This window comes from Notolepis coatsorum (assembly GCF_963971535.1).
Source record: "Notolepis coatsorum genome assembly, chromosome: 2".
In the NCBI taxonomy this organism is placed as follows: Eukaryota; Metazoa; Chordata; class Actinopteri; order Aulopiformes; family Paralepididae; genus Notolepis; species Notolepis coatsorum.
The window spans coordinates 224,265,627-224,290,702 of record NC_140166.1 but is presented as its reverse complement, the minus strand read 5'-3'; the positions used below and the strand labels follow the sequence as shown (position 1 = coordinate 224,290,702).

At 43.9% G+C, this 25,076-nt stretch overlaps 2 protein-coding genes across 2 annotated transcripts in view; both read right to left on the bottom strand.

Annotated features, from left to right (window-relative positions):
• Positions 1-12,265, bottom strand: part of eapp (e2f-associated phosphoprotein) — a 34,292-nt gene extending 22,027 nt beyond the window's left edge. The window contains exons 1-2 of the mRNA XM_084308724.1: positions 12,112-12,265; positions 11,022-11,203 (exon numbers count right to left, since the gene is read on the bottom strand). Coding sequence (XP_084164850.1) covers positions 11,022-11,203; positions 12,112-12,188 — 259 coding nt within the window. The 5' untranslated portion in view covers positions 12,189-12,265. The remainder of the gene's footprint in view (positions 1-11,021; positions 11,204-12,111) is intronic.
• Positions 12,266-15,281: 3,016 nt separating this feature from the next.
• Positions 15,282-25,076, bottom strand: part of snx6 (sorting nexin 6) — a 46,334-nt gene continuing 36,539 nt past the window's right edge. Inside the window, exons 12-14 of the mRNA XM_084308723.1 lie at positions 22,567-22,726; positions 21,553-21,638; positions 15,282-19,051 (exon numbers count right to left, since the gene is read on the bottom strand). Coding sequence (XP_084164849.1) covers positions 18,998-19,051; positions 21,553-21,638; positions 22,567-22,726 — 300 coding nt within the window. The 3' untranslated portion in view covers positions 15,282-18,997. The remainder of the gene's footprint in view (positions 19,052-21,552; positions 21,639-22,566; positions 22,727-25,076) is intronic.

Below are 25,076 nucleotides of genomic sequence, written 5' to 3'. Positions count from 1 at the left end.
GATGACATTTACGCCATTCACCTCCTCGAGACAGGGACCAAGAGAGTCCCGGTCAACGGCGTGTTGAGATACGCCACGCCACTCCTGCGGCGAGAAGGAATGCCTACTTTCCACGCCAAGACAGACGCCATAGAACGGTACCTGCTGAACACGGAGCGGCGCTTAGCCAAGAACCCCGCCCAAGAGAGTGTATACCGCGCTGAGATTGAGAAGCTCATCACAGCGGGACACGTCACAAAGATGGACATTAAAGAGGCTGACCAGACCACTGAATCGTGGTACGTGCCCCACCACAAGGTCCATCACAACGGTAAAGACCGCATAGTATTTAACTGCAGCTACCAGATCGGATCCCAAAATCTGAATAAAGAGTTACTGCCCGGTCCCACACTCGGCCCCTCCCTACTCGGCGTTCTACTCCGCTTCCGCCAGGAAAAGGTGGCCATCAGCGGGGACATTAAAGGAATGTTCCTGCAGGTGAGATTAGTAGAGGCGGACAAGCCCCTGTTACGGTTCCTATGGAGAGAGAAGCCAGGAGATGAGCACCCAGCCATCTACCAATGGGAAGTCCTCCCCTTCGGAACGACGTGCAGCCCCTGCTGTGCGACATTTGCACTACAGAAACATGTAGCAGAGGACCCAGCAGCGGACGGAGAGATCTACACAGCATTTGTCCTCGCCCGCTCGAGAATAGCCCCACGCAAGCAACAATCTATCCCACGTCTAGAGCTCTGCGCAGCCCTAGCCGGAGCGCACCTAGCCACGCTCATCCAACGTGAGCTCACCATACCGGTGTCTAGAACAATCCTGTGGTCAGATTCCACGACGGTACTCGCCTGGATCAAATCGGACTCATGCAAGTACAAAGTCTTCGTGGGAGTCAGAGTCACCGAGATTCAAGACTTAACCGAAGAGTTAACCGGAGAAACAGAGTGGCGCTACGTTGATACAAAACAGAACCCAGCTGACGTCATCACCCGGGGGATGCCCCTGGATGACCTCACCCGTCGCAATGTCTACAGTGACGGCCCCGCATTCCTAAGACTCCCGGAAGGACAGTGGCCCATGCCTATCCCGAGGGAAGCAAGTCCAGAGGAGGTGGAAATTAAGAAGTCTGTGTTCTGTGGATTGAGCACCGTAGCCTCCACCGACCCTAACATAAACGATTGCACGTCCATAGAGAGTGCACAACAAAGAACATTCCTGCGGTACCACCCGGAGTGCAAGTCCCCCGCTGATATGTCAGCAGCTAACTACGAGGAAGCAGAATTGCTTCTACTGCAGCGAGCCCAGAGAGACTCGTTCCCCGATGAATTGGCCTGTCTACAGGGAGGAAAGCCCGTCCCATCCGACAGCAGATTAATTCACCTGGCCCCCGAGAGCGACGCTCACACCCTCATCAGAGTGGGTGGTCGCCTACGCAGAGCCCCCAATCTACCGGATGACATTAAATACCCGATCGTATTGAACAGCCGACACAAGGTCACAGAGCTGATTATAAAGAAATACGATGAGGATGTACATCACGCAGGAGCAGAAAGAGTCTTCGCGGAAATCAGACGTCGTTACTGGATCCTACAAGGAAGAGAGGCGGTACGACGCTTCCAACGAACATGTCTAGACTGCCGCAAGTGGCGCGCGCAGCCCAGCATACCAAGGATGGCTGACCTTCCTCCATGTCGCCTCCGAATCGGTGACAAGCCATTCCACTCAACGGGTATGGACTGCTTTGGCCCGCTGCACATAAAGAAAGGAAGAGGAACCGAGAAGCGGTGGGGTATTGTATTCAAATGCATGACCACCAGAGCGATACACATCGAGCTTCTCCCGACCATGAGCACAGACTCATTCCTTATGGCCTTCCGTAGATTCATATCACGGAAAGGAAGACCGTCTACCCTATTGTCCGATCATGGGACAAACTTCAAAGGCGGCGAAAGAGAGCTGAGAGAGAGCTTCCAAGCTATGGGCCCAGAACTTAAGACCCACCTCGCTCCAGCACAGGTTGATTTCCAATTCAACCCCCCAAACGCACCCCACTTCGGTGGCACTTGGGAACGAGAAGTGCGCTCCATAAAGACAGCCCTGTACGCAGTACTTGGGGCCCAGACTGTGGCGGAAGAAGTCCTAATGACAGTCCTCACGGAGATTGAGGGAGTACTTAACTCGAAGCCCCTCGGATATGTCTCCAGTGATGTGGCGGATATCGACCCAGTTACCCCCAACACACTCCTGATGGGGCGGCTAGATCCTGCATTACCACAGACAATGTACCGGCCTGAAGAAGCGAACGGCCGACGAATGTGGAGGTACAGCCAAGTATTAGCCAACAAGTTTTGGAACAGTTTCCTACTGCACTACCTACCGTCTCTACAGACCCGCCAGAAGTGGGTAAAGGAGAGAGACAATTTGACAGAAGGAACAGTCGTCATGATTATTGATCAATCACTGCCCAGAGCTATGTGGCCGGCCGGCCGCGTAAGCAAAGTGATCACCGGTGCCGACGGCAAGGTCCGAGCAGCTGAAGTGCTCGTCCAGGGTCGCACTTACACCCGTCCCGTGGCAAGGCTCATAGAACTGCCTCGACTCCCAGACACAATCGATGATGACCATGACCCTACAACCCTATGACTTTGTGAAGTTGACTGACCCTTACAGCAAACCCTTATGTGTAAATAGACAACGCGATTAATCTGTCTCCGTTTAACTGATTAGGTCTGGGACCTATTCAGGGGGTGGCTGTTGTGAAGGGCCAGATTAAACCGAATATATATATTTATTTATATATATATATTTAATTGTATTTGTATATTCTCTAATATTCCCTGATATCCCTTGTATATTCCTTGTACAATATGCATTGAATATCCATTCTAGCCTACTGAACATCCCATAATAGTCTCCATTCTACTATTGGTCGAGACCTTGGTGCCAGGCTGCCATACCCCTCAGACCCAGTTCAAACGTACCGCTCGACATGTACGAACAAGTCCTAGTTCCGCGTAGGAATTTGGCTACCGCACCACTAATGGGACTATTTGTTCATAGTGCGTATATATACTGCGCTACTAAAGTAGGACTTTCTTTTCAGTCCAGTTTCTTACCCTCCAATAGAGTCACAGACGTAAAGCCTCCCCGCGATGCCACGTGTGGGAGTAAGGCCAAGTTCGGCCTACCATCGGTATTGAGACATCGTGTATATTAATATTTGAATAGTCATATTTGGCACTATATCGTCGAGTTGGACGTAGTCTATTAAGCTAATAATAGTCTGTTAATATATAGTGCTTCGTGCGGTGAGAATACTACCGTAGTCAGTACCCCATCGTTTCGGGCAGAGAACTGGCTGCTTACCCAGGGTGGTTGACCCTATGTGAAGCTGCACCCGAGGAGCCCCAGAGCCGACGAGCGAGTGGACCTGTATACCGGATTATTCTACCGACGACAGCCCGCCTTCCCAGGCACGGATTATGCTTTGGATACTTTGATTATTCTATGGATAAAGACCCCCGACACTACCGTGTGTTGGAACCCCCCCCCCCTGGAGAGGACGCAAGGTGAGGAGACGCTCTGCAAGACGAGGTCTCTCCACATCTCTCCCCCGTGGACCGGAGAGAGCCGGCCCACAAAGAGTCCACCTGCTTTCATCTGTGGTCCAAGGATCGCCGGCGCATTGAACGGCACTACAGTGGGTTCTCCTGGGATACCCTTGGCCGGACGAGGCAGCTGGATTCTACCCCCCCCCCCCTCCTACTCCTGTCGGCTTACAAACGACCGGATTAACCCCCTCTAGTGTATCCAGCCTATAATCATTAAAGTATCATTGCTGTTATTCCTTAACTATTCCAGGTCGTATATTTACCACCTGCGCCTTCAGAGATTGGACATTATCTATTGATATACCGACGAATACTCCTTGCCATAAAAGTGCATACTATTTCAATTCATAAATGTAATTAAGTGATTAAGTGCTTATTCTACACACCATCGCTGTGTAGGAAATAAAGACCTGTTTCTAATTCGTACATTTGTGTTGGATCCGTTTCATCTACGTGAGAGTGTTCATGATAATATATTTATGCCGTGTACTGGGTGGCCGAATATTAAGTACAAAGGTAGTGGTAGTAAGTATCATATCTAGTAATACAGTCAGGGAATTGTACCCCTCAGTTACAGCCTCCCTAGAGAATTTACTCCATTTGGACACCAGTTTCTCCCACATTTCCTCAGTAATATCCTCACGTACATCGTTCTCCCAGCTCAATCTCAGACCCGCCAATTTGGGTGCATTGTATTCTCTTATAACATCATAAAATCTTGACGCACCGCCTTTCCTACGCCATCCTTTATAGAATATTTCTTGAATTGCAGTAATCGGGCCACACTTTGGTCCTCCTATTGATGACGATATACAATGTCTAATCTGTAGGAATTTATAAACGTTTTTATTATCTATATCAAATCCTCTTTAATATCCTCAAAAGGCAAGACCCCATCCTCCCCGGCTATATCACCTAGTACATGTATCCCCCTTTTAATCCAATCGTCCCATATGATTTCTTACCAATCTTTAGTTTCTTATTATACCATATAGAGGCTCTCGTAGTTAAATATGGGCTATCACCAGTCATTTTGTGCGATTGATTCCAAGTTTCCCTGATAAATGCCATTAAAGGGTTTTTAAAAGGTATAGGTCTGTCTGATTGTGTCAGGAAGGATTCCAGAGACGAAGGATATATCATTTCCTCCTCCATCTTGACCCAAGCAGGTGCCTCCTCAGACGAGTGATTCAGTTTGGAGAGCTGGGAGAGCGAGAATGCATAGTGATACCAGTCTAGTTTAGGCAGGGATAAGCCGCCATTTTCCTTTGCTGCATACATTTTGGCCCGTCCAAATAGTGGCATTTTGCCCCCCCACAGATATACATTAATGACTTTGTCATACTGTTTGAGTAACTGGGTCGGGAGAGTCAGCGGCAACATATATAGGATATAATTTAATTTGGGAGCCAATATCATTTTTACTAGGTTTATCTTTCCCAGGAGGGACATATTCATTTTGGCCCAATTCTGGGTCAGAGCACTAATGTGTTCGATTATAGGGGCAATATTGGCTTGCATCAACTCTTTCAGACCTGGGATCAGCTTTATTCCTAGGTATATCAACCCTGACGGCATCCATCTGTATTGCCACCCCCTTCTGATATCAGGGGGACAACATTTAGAGAGAGGCATTGCTTCTGATTTGCTCCAGTTGATTGTGTACCCAGATATTTCGGAGAAGGACTCGATAATAGTTCCAATGACCCCAGCTGCTGTTCGGGGATTGCTGGATACCAATAAGATATCGTCCGCATATAAAAATAATTTATGTTCTACCTGCCCCGCTATTATCCCTTTGATGTCCTGATTAGTCCTTAGTGCGATAGCAAGTGGTTCGAGGAAAAGCGCAAACATTTGGGGAGAAAGCGGAGAACCTTGCCTCGTCCCCCGCCCTAGGTTAAAGGGCGAGGATACGATCCCGTTGGTCAATACTGATGCCATCGGATTTGTGTATAACAGTTTTACCCACCCAGTAAACGATGGTCCGAACCCGAAGCGCTCTAGCGTGTGAAATAAGAATGCAAATTCCACCTTATCAAAGGCCTTTTCGGCATCTAATGAGAAGGCCACTGTAGGTTCTATATCATTCCTGACCTTCCACATTATGTGTAGGAGTCTGCGGATATTATCAGCTGAGTTTCTCCCCTTCACAAAGCCCACTTGATCTGAATGCACCAAAGTTGGTAGCACATCTTCTATTCTATTCGCAAGTATCTTTGCCAATACTTTTTCTTCCAAATTGCTCAGGGATATAGGTCTATAGCTTCCACAGCATTGAGGGTCTTTGCCCTTTTTCTGTAGTAATGTAATAGTGGCAGATCTCAAGCTAGTGGGCAAGCCCCCCTTTAACAATGAATCCTCATATACTTTTAATAGTCTCGGAGCGATTATATCACTGAATTGTTTGTAGAAATCGGGAGTAAACCCGTCGTCTCCTGGTGCTTTACCCAATTTAAGGCTGTTGATTGCCGCGTGTATTTCTTCTATCGAGACCCCCCCCCTCCATTGATTTTACTTGTCGTTTCGATAATGACGGTAATTTGATTTTGTCGAAGAACGCGTCCATTTTTAGCTGATCCACCGCCTTCTGTGGGGTATACAAGTCCTGGTAAAAGCACCTGAAAACATTATTAATTTCCTTTTTGTCTGTAATAATCTTGTCATCTTTATTACGAATCGAGGATATAATATTTTGATTATGCATTTGTTTAACCCGATTCGCTAGTATTTTACCCGCTCTCTCCCCTTGTTCATAATATCTTTGGTTGGTCCTAAATAACGCATATTCAGCCTTCTTTTGATATATGTTGTTCAATTCGTATTTGGATTTGCTTAGGTTTCTCCATGTTTCTGGGTCTGGTCTCTGACTGTGCTGTTTCGAGAGTATTTTAATTTCCTCATCCAACGCTGTCATTTTTTGTTTCTCTGCCCTTTTTAGTATCGCACCGTATTGTATGAGTCGTCCTCTCATGTAAGCTTTACATGTGTCCCACATTATGCCACTATCATCTATTGACCCTTCATTAAGTTCCCAAAATTCCTTAAATATAGTTCTAATGTACGCACACGATCCTTCATCATTTAACATCAGGTTATTGAATCGCCATCTCCGAGATCGTTGCCCTTCTTCCATGGATGTGATCACTAAATCAACCGGAGCATGATCAGATATTACAATGTTCCCTATCCCAGTACTTGCCACCTGCTCTACCAGTGCGCTAGAGATCAGGAAATAATCTATTCTAGAGTATGAGGAATGCGGGTGAGAGTAAAACGTGTAGTCTCTTTCTTGTGGGTTCATAACCCTCCAGATATCCACTAAACCCAATTCCTCTATCAGAACACCAACCGCCAGTCTCCCTGTGTTGTCAGCGGTCCTGGGTTGATACGATCTGTCCATTAAGGTGTTTCCAACCAAGTTGAAGTCCCCCCCTATGATTACGTTGCTATTCCCTATTTTCCTGATCACCTCACATACCTCATGGAAAAAGTCTGAGGACGACCCGTTGGGCGCATATATATTAGCTAAAGTAGTCCTCTGTCCCTCTAAATCAGCATCCAGTATAACCCATCTTCCCTCATCATGTGAGAAACTATTGTGCACCTTTAGGTCTAAGTTTTTTCTCACCAATATTGCCACCCCCCTCTTCCTAGAAGAGAACGTACTATAGTATATTTGTCCCACCCAATCCCTTTTAAGCTTGGCCGACTCCTCCTCATCCAGGTGCGATTCCTGAATTAGTGCAATATCTGTCTTTTTTTGTTTCAAGAACGTCAATATCTTTTTTCTCTTAATGGGATGATGACATCCGTCTATATTCCACGATATTATTTTAATCAGCCCCATATTCCTCGTAATGCATCTCCCCTGTGCAATCCAGGACGTAGTCTAGTGCCTGAGACTGTGAAGATATATATACAATAGTATAGCATACAATGAAATAAAAAAGAACATATAAAAACATAAATACATTCCCCCCCCCCACATTTACCCAAGCTACGTTCGATATGACCCCAGATAGAACAGTCGTACCGAGGGTGAGATCGATACTCACCCATGCACCTTGGTCCCCCTCGACTAACAGAGGAGTGCATATGGCACGAGGCAGGTTGCCCAAAACTGTGCCCCTACTATCTTGTATACCCTGATGTAACGTATGGCTCACACTGTAATCTATATATACAGTGCGATCAATTCAACTGAACTTGACAAAACGGTAACGTTTCCAACAATTAACATTTGTATATCTCTCAGATATATATTGGTACATTGTAACTTCTATGACATAGCCATAGTGGCCTCATTGGCCTGTGGTTCATTTCATTATACTTCTCCTGTATCCATCCGGAATATTTCCCCTCCCTCAATTTTATCATACTCTACTATCCATTGCCCTCTATTCTCATTTCACATCTTTTTTTTTCTTATTTATTTTTATTTAATTTTTTTTCCCAATCGCTTTTTTTTTTTTTTTTTTTTTTTACATATTGGCATTTTGTGATGTTATTTACTCTATGACGATGCCCCCGTGACTTATCTGTATCCATGCGCTTCATGAACTTTATCTCAATTGTCCGCCTCCGACTGTCCCCGTCTGAATCCCTGTAGTTTCTCCCGGTATCCGTGATGACCATTGCCCTGCTGTGTGGGGCGTTCAGTCCCCGTCGCCTGCATGTCGTCCCCCGGTCCCCGTTTTCTTCCCACTGTCTGCCAGGTAGACAGCCGCATCATCTCCTCTCGGTCCGGGTCGGTAGTCGGGTTCACCACGGTGATCTTGAATCCACGTTTTGCCATATCCGCCGTCGCCTCCGCTGCGTTCTGGTACAGGCGGGTGCCATCCTCGTAGAATACCCTCATCTTCGCTGGATACGGTGTCTGGAACTTGAGATTCTTCTCCTTCATTATTCTCTTGGCCTCGGCATATTCTCCTCGCTTCTTCAGTATTTCAGTGGGGAAGTCATGGTCGACATAGAAGCGATCGTTGTCACATGAGACGTTCTTCTTCTGCCACGTTCGGCGTATTATCTCTTCCTTCATTTTGTAACTCCCAAACTTAACCACGATTGACCGTGGCTTCAGCTGTGGGTTGTTAGGCCTTGGGGCCAGTGCCCGGTGTGCTCGTTCGATACGAAGGTCCATGTCATGAGGCAGTCCGAGTGCATCCTTAAACAAGCCGTCTAGAAATCCATGCATGTCTTTTCCCTCTTTCTCCTCCGGGATACCATACACCCGCAGGTTCTCTCTCCTCGTTCTGCCCTCTTGGTCGAGCAGTTTAGCCTCCATGTCTGCCTGCCTCTGTATCAGTCTTTTTATTAAAACCGTCGCCGCATCAAGCACATTTTCATTTTCTCCGATTCTCCCCTCCGTTTCACCGAGCCTGTCGTTCATTTTGTTCATGTCATTCCTTATCTCCCGAAACTGACGCTCATTGTCTTTTCTGAAGTCTTTGAGCTCGTTGTATATGTTCAACAGCGTGGCTTCTTGTTCACAGTCATCGCCGCCATCTTTTCCTCCCGTTACATCTTCATTCTCTGCCATTCCGTCGTCCTTTTCAGTTGTAATCGTGTACGCCATACGTCTCGTGATAGCCCCTTTTTTCATCCCTATTAAATATGTACCCTGGTGTTGTTAATAAATGTTTTCCGGGGCTAAATCATTTTGCTGTCGGGGAGCTCGCGAGTTAAGCAGCCATGTTCTTCCGCGGTCAAACCGGAAGTCTCCACTCACACGTTATTGTGATATTGTAACTGGGATTAAAATGTCTGATGAGAATGAGATGCGCTGTTTGGCGGATTTGAGCAATTGAATGAGCCGTTGACGTCACATTAATGCATTTGAGAATAAAGAGATAAAACTTCATTCAAAAGAAAAGTATTCGAAACACGTGACTCTTGTATTGATGGATACACAATGGATATATCCCGTCTGGCACAGTGGTGCAACGGCTAGTGCTCACTCCTGTCAAGCGGACGACCCTAGTTCGAGACCCCGCGTTTCCAATATACTTTTTTTGGAATATAATATTAATGAATATACGCAAAAGTAGCCTAGTTTTAAGTTAAAATATTATAAATCTACATGCATTAAGGAGCTCATTCTTTATATAGCTCTCAAAGTGCACCAAATTGGAGTATTTACATTGCAAAAAGAAGAAAATAAATTAGAAAAGACGGGGATTCGAACGCGGGTCGTCCGCGTGAAAGACATAAGTACAAACCATCAGACCACGGTGCCAGACAAATAAAACATCCACCATACATCCATAAATGGATAAGAGAGCCGTATCCTTATTCTGAAATAGTTGAACTAATTATTTTCGCTAGCAAGATCTCATTTGATTATTCAATCCATAAACCTACTGCCAGCAGGCAAGTTTAAAGAAATATAATCTGATTGATTGGGGTAATGAGGGATTTAAAATTAGCCTATAGATTATGCATTTAACTTGTCGGCGAGGCTATGAGCCGTACTGTATTGTACCCATTCTGCAATCTGTTAATAAAGTTCTAAATCAATCAATCAATCAATGCCGTTAGAAAATCAGGATTTCTGCGATCGACATCTGCTGTCTTTCCAGCTGAAGCGGCCGCGCGCAATTATCCTGAGTCTCAAGTCTGGTTCAAATGAACGAGACTGAATCAGCGTTCGAGGAACAGGGAAATCCCGGATTCAAACATCGGGTTAATTGAATCTGGATAATGGGACTCTTGATCGACTTAGTTGAACCAGGTACGGGGAATAGGGCCCAGGTCCATATTCAGTAACACAATAACAACAACACACTACCTGGCAGCGTGGGCCCCCAGGTTCATATTCAGTAACACAATAACAACAACACACTACCTGGCAGCGTGGGCCCCCAGGTCCATATTCAGTAACACAATAACAACAACACACTACCTGGCAGCGTGGGCCCCAGGTTCATATTCAGTAACACAATAACAACAACACACTACCTGGCAGCGTGGGCCCCCAGGTCCATATTCAGTAACACAATAACAACAACACACTACCTGGCAGCGTGGGCCCCCAGGTTCATATTCAGTAACACAATAACAACAACACACTACCTGGCAGCGTGGGCCCCCAGGTCCATATTCAGTAACACAATAACAACAACACACTACCTGGCAGCGTGGGCCCCCAGGTTCATATTCAGTAACACAATAACAACAACACACTACCTGGCAGCGTGGGCCCCCAGGTCCATATTCAGTAACACAACAACAACAACACACTACCTGGCAGCGTCGGCCCCCAGGTTCATATTCAGTAACACAATAACAACAACACACTACCTGGCAGCGTGGGCCCCCAGGTCCATATTCAGTAACACAATAACAACAACAACACACTACCTGGCAGTGTCGGCCCCCAGGTCCATATTCAGTAACACAATAACAACAACAACACACTACCTGGCAGTGTCGGCCCCCAGGTCCCCTCGATGGTCTTGATGGTGGAGCTGAGCTCCGCCTCCATCTCCTTCTCAAACTCATCTTCGCTGGAGGACTCACTCTCCCCCGTCAGATACTCTCTGATCAGCTTCTTCTTCTGCTCTGGAGTCCCGTTCAATAACACATCCAGCTCGTCCTCTGAACTAGAGAGAGGAGAGACAGAGACATTCAATAACACACCCAGCTCGTCCTCTGAACTAGTTTCAAGTTTCTTTAATAGTTGTCATACAGAAGTACAGAATACTTTCATACAAAATGCTTCTTACTGTTACGCTCCAGAGACTGTGCTAGACAAGATAGTATCAAATAACATAGTATAGCATGTAATTTAGAAGTAGAAAATGAGGTCACAGTGTTCAGTATAGACATATGTACAATGTTCGATGCAGAATAGACTAGAGGAGAGACAGAGACATTCAATAACACACCCAGCTCATCATCTGAACTAGAGACATTCAATAACACACCCAGCTCATCCTCTGAATTCAATGTTGAGTTTAGTAGGATCCCCATTAGCTGTTGCATGACAACAACTAGTCTTCCTGGGGTCCACACAAATCATAAAACATTACATTCGACAAGACTTTTACAGAACATCAAATTTCTGTAAATCAATTTTAAAAGAATGATTTCAAATACAGTACTGTTTGTGATACAAAAGGAGTTTTAAAAAGAGAGTATATACGTTTGACGTAGAAACTGTACATTGGAGGAGGTTGGTAGGTAGGAGATTGGTAGGTGGGGTATTTCGTATAACACACGTTTGTCTTGTTTACATCAGGGTCCCCCATTTTCAATTCAGTGGAATAACTGAAGTGAGTAAACCGGCAATTGACCAGCTACTTAAAACCAACAATTGAACTCATGGGTGCTACCATTAGCTACTTAACATATATTTTAAAGAATATATGAGAAAATATGTGTCATTATGCGTTTAATATGGCTTCAAGATGGGTTTGTTTACACATTCGAATTGCTAACATGCTAACCGCGTAGCCATTAGCCACATGGTGCTAAACTTGAGACGTTAGTTCGTTAGTTTATTGTTTACCTGCTCGCTCTCTCCTCGTCGCTGGGCTCTTCTATTTCATACGAATCATATTCTTCTGGTTTATTCAGCCTATTCATTTTTATTCTAAACAGACTCGATACAAATGACCGAAGTGTGTATATTATGTGTCTGTCTAGCTAGCTAGCTTTGAGAAAACCCGGACGTTGTACCGTTTTTATTTCCGGTAGTTGCCTTTCAAAATAAAAGCCCATGCGATTGCGTTCATGTGACATTCTGTGGTGTAAGATTTCAAATGTAATAATACAATTAAATTAAAAAAAAATTAATGCTTCCTCTTCTTTTGTATGGGTCCGTCTGTAAATTTAATTAGTTGGAAATGCAATGAATTAACACAAGCCAGAGCAAAAGAAGAGTTGCCAGGGTTATTAATTTGTGTGTGTATTACTATTTAATATTGAAGGGAGCCCCTCTGTGAGCTTCTTATCTCTGCATAATGGTCCAGGGAGGAACTGCATTCGCTGCATCCCGTTTCCTCTCCTCATAGTGAATCCACTCTGATAACTACTAGTACACATGTCCATTTCTTTATAATTCAGCCTTAATATTATTAATAATATAAACTCCAAATTATTAAACAGTTATAGTTCTTTTTCACAGGTGTTAGGCTAATTTGGCGATCGTTCCTCTTGACGTACCTATCTGTTAGTAGTTAAATCAATCAATCTTCAATCAATATCTGAAATAATAATAAAAAATGTTTTACTATTATGTACTTTACCACTATCTACTAGGTAGTATCTATATATATACTACTACCTATCATGCCAATATGTCTATAATAATACGTGTAGCACTCAAGTTCGACACCATTTAACGAACAACGCCACTGACCCTTAGCTGCCCTGAGTTGTACCCTTCCTGCTGACTTGTTGTTCACAATAAGTCGCTTTTGGATAAAAGCGCTAGCTAAGTGACTAAATGTAAAACAGTTCACTTTGTTACAAAATTCTCGTCCGATTGCACTGGCACCAGTTACTGCGTCTCTGAAAATCACATGTAATGCCTTCAAAACAGCTTCCTAACCATTAGATAACATTGTTAAAGGTGGAATCTGTAATGCCATCAAATGGCAATCTCTTGGTGAAACAGCTCTGCTTGATTAGATTTTTTTTTATTTTTTATTATTATCTTTCCCCCCCTTCTTTTTCCGTTGTTCTCCCCTCCCAATGTTAGTCGTTATGCCAATTCCCAATCCCCTTCCTGGTCGTTGCGCACTCTTACCCCCTACCGTTGGTCCGGGAGGGCGGAGACTATCACATGCTTCCTCCGACACATGTGTACCCAGCCCACCACTTCTTTTCACCTGGCAGCACGGACTCTCACTGGGAGAGTGTAACGTGTGGAAGGTCACACTACCTCTCCCTGGTCCTTCCCTCGCTGTGCAGGCGCCCCGACCAAACTGTAGGAGTCGCTGTTTACAACGACCAGGACCCACCCTCGCCGGGTTTCCCACCCGCTGACACTGCCAATTGTGTTAGTATGGACGGTCGGCCAACCCGGAGGCACCACAGCTGGATTCGATCCCACTGTCTCTGTGGTGGTAGACAGACGCTTAGTTCGCTGCGCTACCCGGCCGCCCTTTGATTAGATCTTTTAACCCTTTCACTGCCACACTACAGACGGTTAACCCGTTGTCGTGTGGCAGTGAAAGGGTTAACCTTCTGTATTGACGCAGGGAAAGGGTTAAACCTTTGGAGGTGAAAGGGTTAATGTGGTCCTGTGTGGGTTTCACCTCTGACATGCTGGTTGGAGTTTAGTAACATATTATAGTGTGCATTTCTCCAGAACTCTCTTGGCAGAACCTGAGGTGTGACCAGCAGTACTAGCCCCCCCCCCCCCCCCCCCCCCCGCCCCCAACTCCAACCCACACATCAGACCAAAACATAAATGTATACAAAGTACAAGACCAAGTCACAGAGTTTGCTGTTTAACTTAGTTTATACGTAGACTAAACTGATTTATTCCCCCCCCCCCAGAGCCACTCAAACAGACCCATATATTACTTCCACTAACATTGACCATATTCACATGGTGGCCATTTTGCTCTTGTGTCATGCTTGGGTTCCTTTCCACTCTGTTCCCACGAAGGTTGGGAAAGGAACCCAACTTGAGCATGACATAAGAGCAAAATGGCCACCGTGTGAATATGGTCAATTGCTAACAATTTGTCCTTCCAAATGTGTCAAAAACACAACACTTTTCTGATGAATTGAAACGACTCCCTGTTTGTCACAAATCACTCTTAAAACAAAGTGAACTGTCCCTTTAAAGGTGCTATAGATAACATTTTATGTAGAGTAATCATCACCACAGAGGTTTTGGAAAGGTGCGGAATAAAAGTATTGCTTTTCCCCAAAATAATATTGATTAATGAATTTATTATTTAAAATAATTTTTTGGGTCCAAAATGTTTGTTGTTTACATGTTGCAGGCATGTATCCCATCCCTACTTCCCATTTCCCCAGGTGAAATGCACCCGATTGGATAAATGACTGATGCTCTAGTGCGACATCTAGTGGCTGAATGTTATCCATAGCACCTCACTAGCACAGCCGACAAGGGGTCAAATGACCCCTAGGCATCTTCAATAAATGTATCCTCATCACTGGGTCGAGCTCCAGCTCTGTCACGCAATGACTTTTCCTAAAAGTACCCGTTTTATCTGGCACGGTTTCTGAAATTTCAAAATGACTTCAGGAAAATGTAATTAGAACGTTATTCCACATATATGGAATATATATGTGGAAAGTCACAGTACTTTGCGAGTGTCTAGCGCAGGGGTGGCCAACCCATGGCTCGCGAGCTGCATGTGGCTCTTTGCCCGTCAATGTGTGGCTCTTCCATCAAATATATATATATATTTTTATTATTATTATATATATTTTTTTGTCACTCAAACCTGTGGTAAACCTCATATTTTTATATTAAGAGGTAATTATATAGTTTACACTGTTTATTTTTCTCATATTTCTCATAAGCTGTGGGGTCATCTGACCCCTTCCGGCGGGAATCAGTGACATTTTCTCCATGGCTGTTCTAGTGTTAATACAGTAAACCTAGACTTGACTCTCAAGCGGGAGAGGTGCGTGCATTTTTAAATACATTTTATTTGTAAAAAAAAAAAAAAAAAACGGTAAACAACGTGTCAATGAATTTTATAATCATGTTTTTTATTTTGTCATTATTTCATTAATCAGTAACGTTTGTTTCAGCACGTCTCCATCTCAATGAGTGGAAGCTTTGCCACATAAGAGAAAAACATTCATATACTGTGCACTTAAAAAAAACATGGAGGGGGGGGGGGAGAAACTGAAATGTATCCATTTGAGTGTTCTTCTCTTCTTTACAATAAGTCTGATAGGAGCAAGTCTACATTAAGGCAAACATACTAAAGCAGAACGAGTTTGGAATGAAAAATAACAGATTTGTATGAAATTACTTCTGGTAAAAAAAGAAAGAAAAAAAGAAGAAGACAGTGAATAATCAGTGAGATTATGATTACGATCGTGAAGAAGATGATTAGCAGGTTTGTTAAAAACTAAACACAAACGTGTACAAGGCTTTTTCTCTCTTTTTTTTAAGTGACACTTTTAATAATCGTTAACAATCAGCTCGACTCGGACAAAGTAACAGAGCAGCATCACAACGGGTTACTGATGCCAGACGGACCCTTCCGGATTCACACAAAAAGCAGAAGAGAAAAAGAAATCGGGGAAAAACGTGAACGTAAAAATGACGGTAATAAATTCTTAGACGATCTCTCGACAGACGCCGATGTGTGAGGGGAGGTGGGATAAAATACCTCCCCGTTATGAAGAACGATGATTGTTGTTACAACAATTAAAAACCTCCGATGTGATTAGATCTTGGTCGTTACAAGTGTTTGTGCTGTGTGGACATTAGCGGTAACAATGGACAACGCGCGCTATAGCATTTTAGCTCACGGTTCAGCTTTAGAGCCAGGACTACCCAATTAGCTAGATAACTAGAACCACCGTGAAATAACTTCTCAAGTGCTATTCATGAAGTGAGATTATTGGTTGTTATATATATATATATATTATACAGATATCCAAAAAAAAATATTCAAAACATTAAGAGCTACATAATGTTACTCTTCAGTTATGTAGCTAATTGGGTAATTCTGTATCTTAAAACAACCCGCATCTTTTGTCTTTCCCACGAAAAAAGAAAAAGGTTTTGCTTTCAGATGCGCCATGTGGCTTCCCCAACTGAATGCTAGCCAGGAGGGACGCAAAATTGGCCGCCACTGCGTGGCTGAAGAGGGCAGCTGTGGCATCAAGTGAATGTAAAGGATTTCAAAGGACTAGGTGAAAATCACACTAATTTGTCGTCTTCCGACACTTTCTAAAAGGCTTTGATACACATAGCGCATTACGGGCCAATGTAGATGGGGGGGAACCTTTCCAAAGATGGTTTCATTACGGCCTTCAAGCGAACCTCTTCAGAAAATATACCTTTTCCAGTTACCGTAATTCCTCTAATAGTAACCGGGTCTCAAATACAAGCCGGGTCTCTATTAATGGCCGGGTGCGCTCTTGAGCTAAGCAATTATAAGCCGGCCTCCTAATACAAGCCGGGTTACTAATATACTGAGCTGCATACTGAGCTAGTTACTTGATTTCACTTTGAAAACGTTGAAATGACCAGTGACCACCTGTAATTGTAATTGTTTACTATTTCATACAGTACTTTGTTTCAATAAATGAACCCAGTACATTTTACTGGGTTCAAACTGACACAAAATGTTGATTTATTCATTATGATCCGTTTGAAAATTTGAAATATAGGCCTCCCTCTTATACAGGCCTCCTCCTAATACAAGCCTGGTACCCGCTACAGTTGAAACAAATACAAGCCGGGGTTACTATTAGAGGAATTACGGTATACACGAGTTCTTTGTAGCCGACAATGCTTTTCACATTTGAGCCGATTTGCCAGATATATACATTTCATCCCTGCTGAAGACGATGTCAGAGACCCCACTGTTTTTCCAATATTCCATATACTTCAAACACCGGGAGACACTGCGGTTTGAAACCAGAGAAGATTTATTAGCTCGCTAACCATCCCTTTGATGTCACTGGAGTTTTTGCATGTGTTCCATTGCTCGTTGCCCATAAGAATTAATTTCAAGGTATGGCATAGAATTTAGACACCAATTTCCTTGGATATTTCAAGTAATTGGAATATTTGAAAAACTGACAGGTCTTTGGGATTATGCTTAAGGTAGTAATGCCCATCTAACCCCATCATAACCTCTAACTCCACCATAACCTCTAACCCCACCATAACCTCTTACTTGTGTATCATCAACTTCAGACTGTATTTACAAAGGGCATAGAGAATGTGGCCGTTTAACTCCGTTAGATCTGGGTCCATATTCACAAGCGTGTTAGTTAGAATAAGCTCATGAATGCAAATGTTCCAGATCACTGAGCCCAGATCAGCCTCTGGGAAGCTTAGTAGAGTATATGGGCACCGATTTTTCCATGACCGTCTGAACTGCAAACAAAACCGAATAATCGAAGCTTCGTTCTTCCCGCTTGCAAAGTTTCAATGCCGTGGTTAAACGAGAGCTCTGTCGTAGACATGGACTAAAAAATGCCTGAGAACAGATTTTCAAACTGAACGCTGGATTATTATTTCTATAAGCAATTTCTTACGACGATCTATGCAAATATTTGAAGTGGTAAAACGTCTATTTTTAAAACGAAGCGTTCAAATCTCAATTTTGGCATCGAATACCATGTCTGAAGCTTTGAGGGCGTTCACTGAGCTCTACCAGAATCCATGCGTTTCTTCTCTGTGTTTAGACGGGAATGAGAAGAACGGTTCTGTTAACAGAGTCTAACGGGTGTACTGGTGCCTTGCAGCTGCTCGGACGGTCTAGCATCGAGCACGTGTGCGAGGAATCTGCCGCTGCCGCTTTGTCACCTGCGCGACCGAGGAAGCAGACGAACACACAGGTCGCACACACACTGCACGCTCTCAGAAAAGAGGCGCCGTCCTTAACTAAACACATACGAGGTGTGTTACTGGTGTGTTGAAAAGCAACACATGTGTTAATAACACACGTGCGTTAACACTACAGCATGTGTTAATAACACACCATGTGTTAATAACAACACAGCATGCGTTAATAACAACACACTGTGCGTTAACACCATGCCATGTGTTAATAACAACACACCATGTGTTACATGTGTTAATAACAACACACCATGTGTTTAAAAACAACACACCATGCGTTAATAACCCACCATGTGTTCAAAATAACACACCATGCGTTAATAACAACACCACCTGTGTAATTTCTTAACACACCTGTATGTAGTCAAGGACAACATCCCGTGACACATCGTACACAACGCAACAAAGGAAAACAACAACACAACGCAGAGTGATGTGACTATGGACCAGATGGTCAGGGCCTTTGTAAACAGCGGTCTGACAGTCTCCCACCTTCAACACGTGTGCTGGACGACCAGGCGGCCTGAAAGAAAGACCAAAATGCTGTAGTGCGAGTGTCCCATAAAGCATCTTCCTCCTGGTGGGCATAGAGAGAGAGGGGGGGGGGGGGCATAGCAGAGGGAGGAGTGGAGGAGGAACAGAGGGAGGAGGAGGAAGAAGAGGAGGAGAAGGACGGTGTCTCCCTAGCAATAGTGAAGATGAATATGGACATCCTTTAAAAACAAAAACCCCACTGATCCCCAAGAATCTCTTCTTCTACTGATTCCTTCTTCCTGTCCGTCTGTTGGTCCACTGGGGGACAAGGGGACAGACGGACACTGGGACACTGGGAAAAGCCCTGTACAGACCAGACTGTGACCATGACGCCGAGTTAAGTGTCTCCTTTTAGGACGCCCAAACAGCTTTGCAACAACTGTAGATTACCCTGTAGAGAGAGAGAGAGTAACATTAGACAGAGAGAGAGAATGAGGAAGAGAGACAGGTTTTATATTTCCATCACAACAATATACAGTAGAAGTTGTTTGTGCAGAAATTAATCATTCGATAAGAGACTGTTTGACAATTTGCATGTCCTCACAGCCTAAGCCACATTATACAGCATCATTGTTTGTATTCTCAGTATATAATAGTATTAGTATATAATATACACAATATTATAATATAATTACACCATTGTTATTTAAGCCTATAATACAACAGTATTAGTATATATATATATTATAATATACATTTCGCTATCTCAGTCTATAATATAATAGTATTAGTATATAACGTTATGTATAATATATTATAATATACACCATTGTTTTCTCTGTCTATAATATAACAGTATTGGTATATAAATGGAATGGAATGGAATCAGATGGAAGTTGACATCAAAACTCGACGATCTGGATTTTGCAGATGATGTAGCATTACTCTCCTCTACCAAACACCAAATCCAGGAAAAAACGACAAGAATAGAGAGAGAAGCCAGACGAGTGGGACTCTAGATTAACACCGGAAAGACAAAAACCATGAGAATGAATGCAAGAAACCATGACAAAATCAACATCAACGACCAAGAGATTGAGGATGTAGACCAATTCACATACTTGGGAGCCACCGTCTGTAAAGAGGGAGGCGGTATGAAAGACCTAAAGAACAGACTCTCCAAAGCAAGAGGTGCATTCATCAAACTCAAAAAGATCTGGCACTCCAACAGCATCTCAAGAAGAACAAAGCTGAGATTGTACAAAACACTGGTTGTGCCAGTTCTACTGTATGGATTTCAGTGTTTCCCACAGGATTTTCAGAGACTATGGGGGGTGAACCTCCGACCCTCTAGGTGGGTCCGGGGGGATTTTTTTTGTGTGTACATTTGAAAGTTAAATGCATCAATCTGGTGCACTTTGAGAGCAAAATAAAGAGGCTAGATCTGATGAACTTTGTGCTCAAAACACAAAATCGACTAGAGCTTCCCAATCCTCTCCTCGAAGCACCCCAGCCGTTCAATGTATTTGTTAAATTCCACCACCAGCACACCTGATTCAACTTAGCTAGCCCTTTATTAGTTGAATCAAGGTGTGCTGGTGGTGGAATTTAACAAATACATGGAACGGCTGGGGTGTCTCGAGGAGAGGTTTGGGAACCACTGGACTAGAGCATACATTTGAGCCATCAAAGAAACGAAGCAAAAGTGGTTACCCGTGTTGAACTGGTTTATTTTTTAGAAAATAAACAAATATAGTGGATTACTATTACGACTACTACCACTGCCAAATTAATACTACTGATACATCCATATTGGCAAACTTTATATTTAAAAAAAATATAGATTTTTTTTGTTGTTGTTGTGAATTATTATTTTTTTGGTTCATTATACAACTGTGGCGGGCCGCCACAGTCTAGGTCATTAATGGGAAACCCTGGATGTGAAACATGGAAGATGAACAAGGGAGACAACAAATCAGTCGACGTGTTCCATAACAGATGCCTCAGAAGAATCCTCAGAATCCAGTGGCAAGACCGCATCGGCACCGTAGAGCTACTAGAAAGAGCCGACATGAAGCCGCTGAGCAAGGAAGTGAAGTGGCGAAGATGGAAGATGATAGGACACATACTGAGGCAAGACCACAACAACGACTGCAACATAGCAATGACTTGGGCACCAGAAGGGAAAAGAAGAAAAGGAAGACCAAAGACTACCTGGTGACGCACAGTAGAGAAAAGAAAGAAAAGAGGCAGGGTGGAGCTCATGGCCTGAAGCAAGAACACCGGCAGCTGACCGGGAGAAGTGGAAACGCCCTGTGAAGGCCTTGTGTGCCACTAGGCACGAAGTGGATAGGTAACAGGTAACATTGGTATATAAATAATTAGGGCTGTCAGTTTATCGGGTTAATTAGATTAATTAATTACACAGCAAATTATCGCGTTATGAAAATTTACTCAATTACAAAAAAATAATATATGTATCTCATTCATTCCATAAGAACGTAGAATACACATTTACAGACTTTTTTTTTATATGGTCCATTTGCATGTTCTTGGTATCTGATTCTAGGGACATCTATGGATCTCAGGGAATGTATTCCCAGTGTCAGAAATACTGTGTCTGTTACTAGGCTTGATGTAATGAACCAAATGAGAATATCAAATTTTTTTTCATCTTTGACTGTGAATAACACGATGCTCAAATTGACCAGACCTGAAAAATCTAAGCAAATTAATAGATGGAAGATGATTAAACAGAAGGTTTTGTAGATACAGTACTGAATTCTGCCATCCGGACACATGCAATTTGAAATATGATTATAGAATAATAGAATATCAGGCATAAAATGGTTATGCGATTAATTAGATTAATTAATTACAAATCCTGTAATTAATTAGATAATTCTTTTTTTAATCGCCTGACAGCACTATAAATAATATAACATTATAAACCTTTGCATGTTTGAGTTCCAGCTCTGCCAGTTCCACCAGGTTCTTCCTGAACGCAGCTACTCGTCTCGTCTTGAAGTCTATGAGCTCTGAAAATCACACACAAACACATTACAACTGGAGTCAATGAAATCCATACTCGTACTCAAGACACTTATTACACAGCTATCCAATGGAGTGTTTGACCACTTGTAGGTGAAATTGGTGCTATAGATCACAGGAGGGAGGGAGGGACGCCTGAATGCTTTTACCAACGCGTTCGTGTTTCCGCGTCTCTGATTGGCCAGGTCATGTGACATGTACGCCCAATCGTGGGACTGCAAGTTTCTACACTGGTTAAGCTTAGCCGCTCTTTCGAAGTTGGTTAAGGTTAGAGTTTGTCTTAGAGCAGGGCGATAGAACGCCTGCCCCGATTCCAAACTCTAACCTTAACCAACTGCGAAAGAGTCGCCTAAGCTTAACCAGTGATAAACTAGGCGTTAGGTAGTTTGCAGGCTTTTCGACCCGGAAATAGGCGCAGAACTTGCCGTCCCACGATTGGCGCACATGTCACATGACCTGGCCAATCAGAGCGCAAAACGGGAACCCGGAAACACGAACGCATTGGTAAAAGCATAGACGCGGGAGGGACGGTCAGACAGACACAGACAGACAGTGAGTGAATCCAAGTAACGCTGCGCTACATCGTTGCCAGAATGTGTTCTTTTATCCTCCTATAACGTTAGATTATGTTTATACGCAGTCCTCGGTAGATGACGTGTCAGAGAGCGCGGTCACGGCGACTACTAGCCAAAAGGCAGCAGGAAGAGAGGTAGCGTAAACGCGTTCGATAGCTGTCCGTTGTAAACTATGTGGGGGGGGGGAGCAAAGAGTTTGCAACCGCGAAAAATATGCAATCTAAATCGATGAAGCATCCGACTTCATCGCGACAATGTGAAAAACTTGACGCCTAAGAAAAAAACGTGCCCAACACTGCAGACAGAGTGTACATACTGTGTGAACATAACTGATCACTACCTTGCTTCGCCGACTCTGATATTTTCTCAAACTTCTGACAGCAGACCTGCTGGCTGGTCTCAGCTTGTAGAACATCTCTGTTCTTGGCTCTGGACTTGTCCAGCGCCTTGTTGGCGTTCTCATAGTCCACCAGGGCCCGGCCTCGCCTGTACAACAGGTCCTGGAGGAACAGGAGAGAACAGGGTTAGTCCACCAGGGGCTCTCGCCTGTACAACAGGTCCTGGGGAACAGGAGAGAACAGGGTTAGTCCACCAGGGGCTCTCGCCTGCACAACAGGTCCTGGGGAACAGGAGAGAACAGGGTTAGTCCACCAGGGGCTCTCGCCTGTACAACAGGTCCTGGGGAACAGGAGAGAACAGGGTTAGTCCACCAGGGGCTCTCGCCTGTACAACAGGTCCTGGGGAACAGGAGAGAACAGGGTTAGTCCACCAGGGGCTCTCGCCTGCACAACAGGTCCTGGGGAACAGGAGAGAACAGGGTTAGTCCACCAGGGGCTCTCGCCTGCACAACAGGTCCTGGAGGAACAGGAGAGAACAGGGTTAGTCCACCAGGGGCTCGCCTGTACAACAGGTCCTGGGGAACAGGAGAGAACAGTCTTTCCTGTTAGGGCTGGGAGGTAGACTAAATATTAAAAGGTGCCATACAATGGGGGAAATAAGTATTGAACACATCAGCATTTTGTCTCACGTAAATATATTTCTAATGTGGCCATTCAAGTGAAATCTTCACCAGACTTTGGTATTAACTCATGGAATCCAGACAAAAAAAATCTAAACATTAATGTCCATACATAAATAAAGTTACGTCTAATAAAGTGGAATGACATAGGAAAAAAGTATTGAACACACTAACTGAAATTAATTCCAATACTTAGTGGAGAAGCCTTTGTTTGTAATGACAGCTCCAAGGATGCTTTCTGTATGATGTCTAACTAATCACCCGCAGTATTCAGGTATGATTTTGGCCCATTCCTCTACACAGATTGTCTTTAAATCTTGAAGATTGCAGAGGGGCCTCTTGTGAATCTGGATCTTCAGATGCTTCCACAAATGTTCAATTGGGTTTAAGTCAGGTGATTGACTGGGCCATTCCAACAAGTTGATTTTCTTTCTCTGAAATCAACTGCAAGTTTCCTTTGCTGTATGCTTTGATTGATTGATTGATTGAAAAGTTTATTAACAGATTGCAGAATGGGTACAGTACAGTACAGCTCAATACATACAATTGTTAAGGGGATGCAGACCAGAGAAAGACTTTCGACTTGTTTACATCAGGGTCCCCCATTTTCAATTCATCATAACATATATGACATACATGACATACAGATAGACAGTACTGCTACATCTATACATTTATATGACATATCAGATTTGCAAATACAGTACTGTTTGTGATACAAAAGTGTCCAGAAAAGGAGTGTATATACATTTGGCATAGAAACTGTACATTGGAGGAGGTTGGTTGGGTGGGGTGGGGTTGGGTGGGTTGGGTGAGGGCTGTACATTGGAGGTGGGGGGGGGGGGGGGGGGGGGTTGGGAAGGGGGGACACACACATTTTACACTGTACATTGGAATATTGACAAAGCCTTACTTGGTCATTTACTGTACAACTAGGTTAGGACATTTGTAGGGGCCAGTTTCGAATTGCAGTCTCACGTAGGTGTTTTTTGAGAGTGTTTTTGAAGGTGGGTAGTGATTCACATTCCTTTACAGCTTTAGGCAGGGCGTTCCACATTGATGTGGCATAATTGCGAAAGGTGTTTAGTCCCTTGTTTGATCCGAATCTGGGTTTTACATGATTTGTGGAGCTCCCTCTGGTGTTGTGATCGTGGTATTCACTGACCTTTGGGAAGTATTTTGACATGTACATGGGTACCTTGGTCGCGTAGTGTATCTTGTAGACCAGGCCCATTGCAAGTTGCTGTACTCTGTCGTCTACTCTAAGCCATCCTAGGTTGTCAAAGTGGGCAGGGGTGAGGTGGGTTCTAGGAGTCAGGTCAAGTGGATTGTTGTCATGGTGGAAGGTCCGCCCACGTGTCATCCTCAGCATCCTGGTGGATGGCAGCAGGTTCATCTCAAGAATCTCTCTGTACATGGCTCCATTAATTGGGTCTCATTCCCGAAAAATTTTCAAAGATATATTCTGGAAGACTTATCTTGGAACCACTGAGACATAATCAATGACAAGTTCACTCTGAGTCCGGAACGTGCTGGTAATATGTCTTAAGTGGCTGAAAAGGTCGCACAAATTATATGATCTGATATCTGCTTAAACTCGAAAGCGCGTTCCCGTTCAGGTCATTTGCATACAAAACACCGCCTCCAGAGCTCCTTATAAGGCAACTAGTGACGCAGCTGTGTGCAAATGGAATGGCGGAAGTGCTTTGCGAGTTTTGCGAGCCGTGTGATTACGAAAGCTAGCGTCAGTCAGTGCCAATCAGAGAGCGTCTCCGAGAAATGCGGCTAGGTTTCGTAATCACGCTTGCGTGCCATCAAAACTAGATTAGATT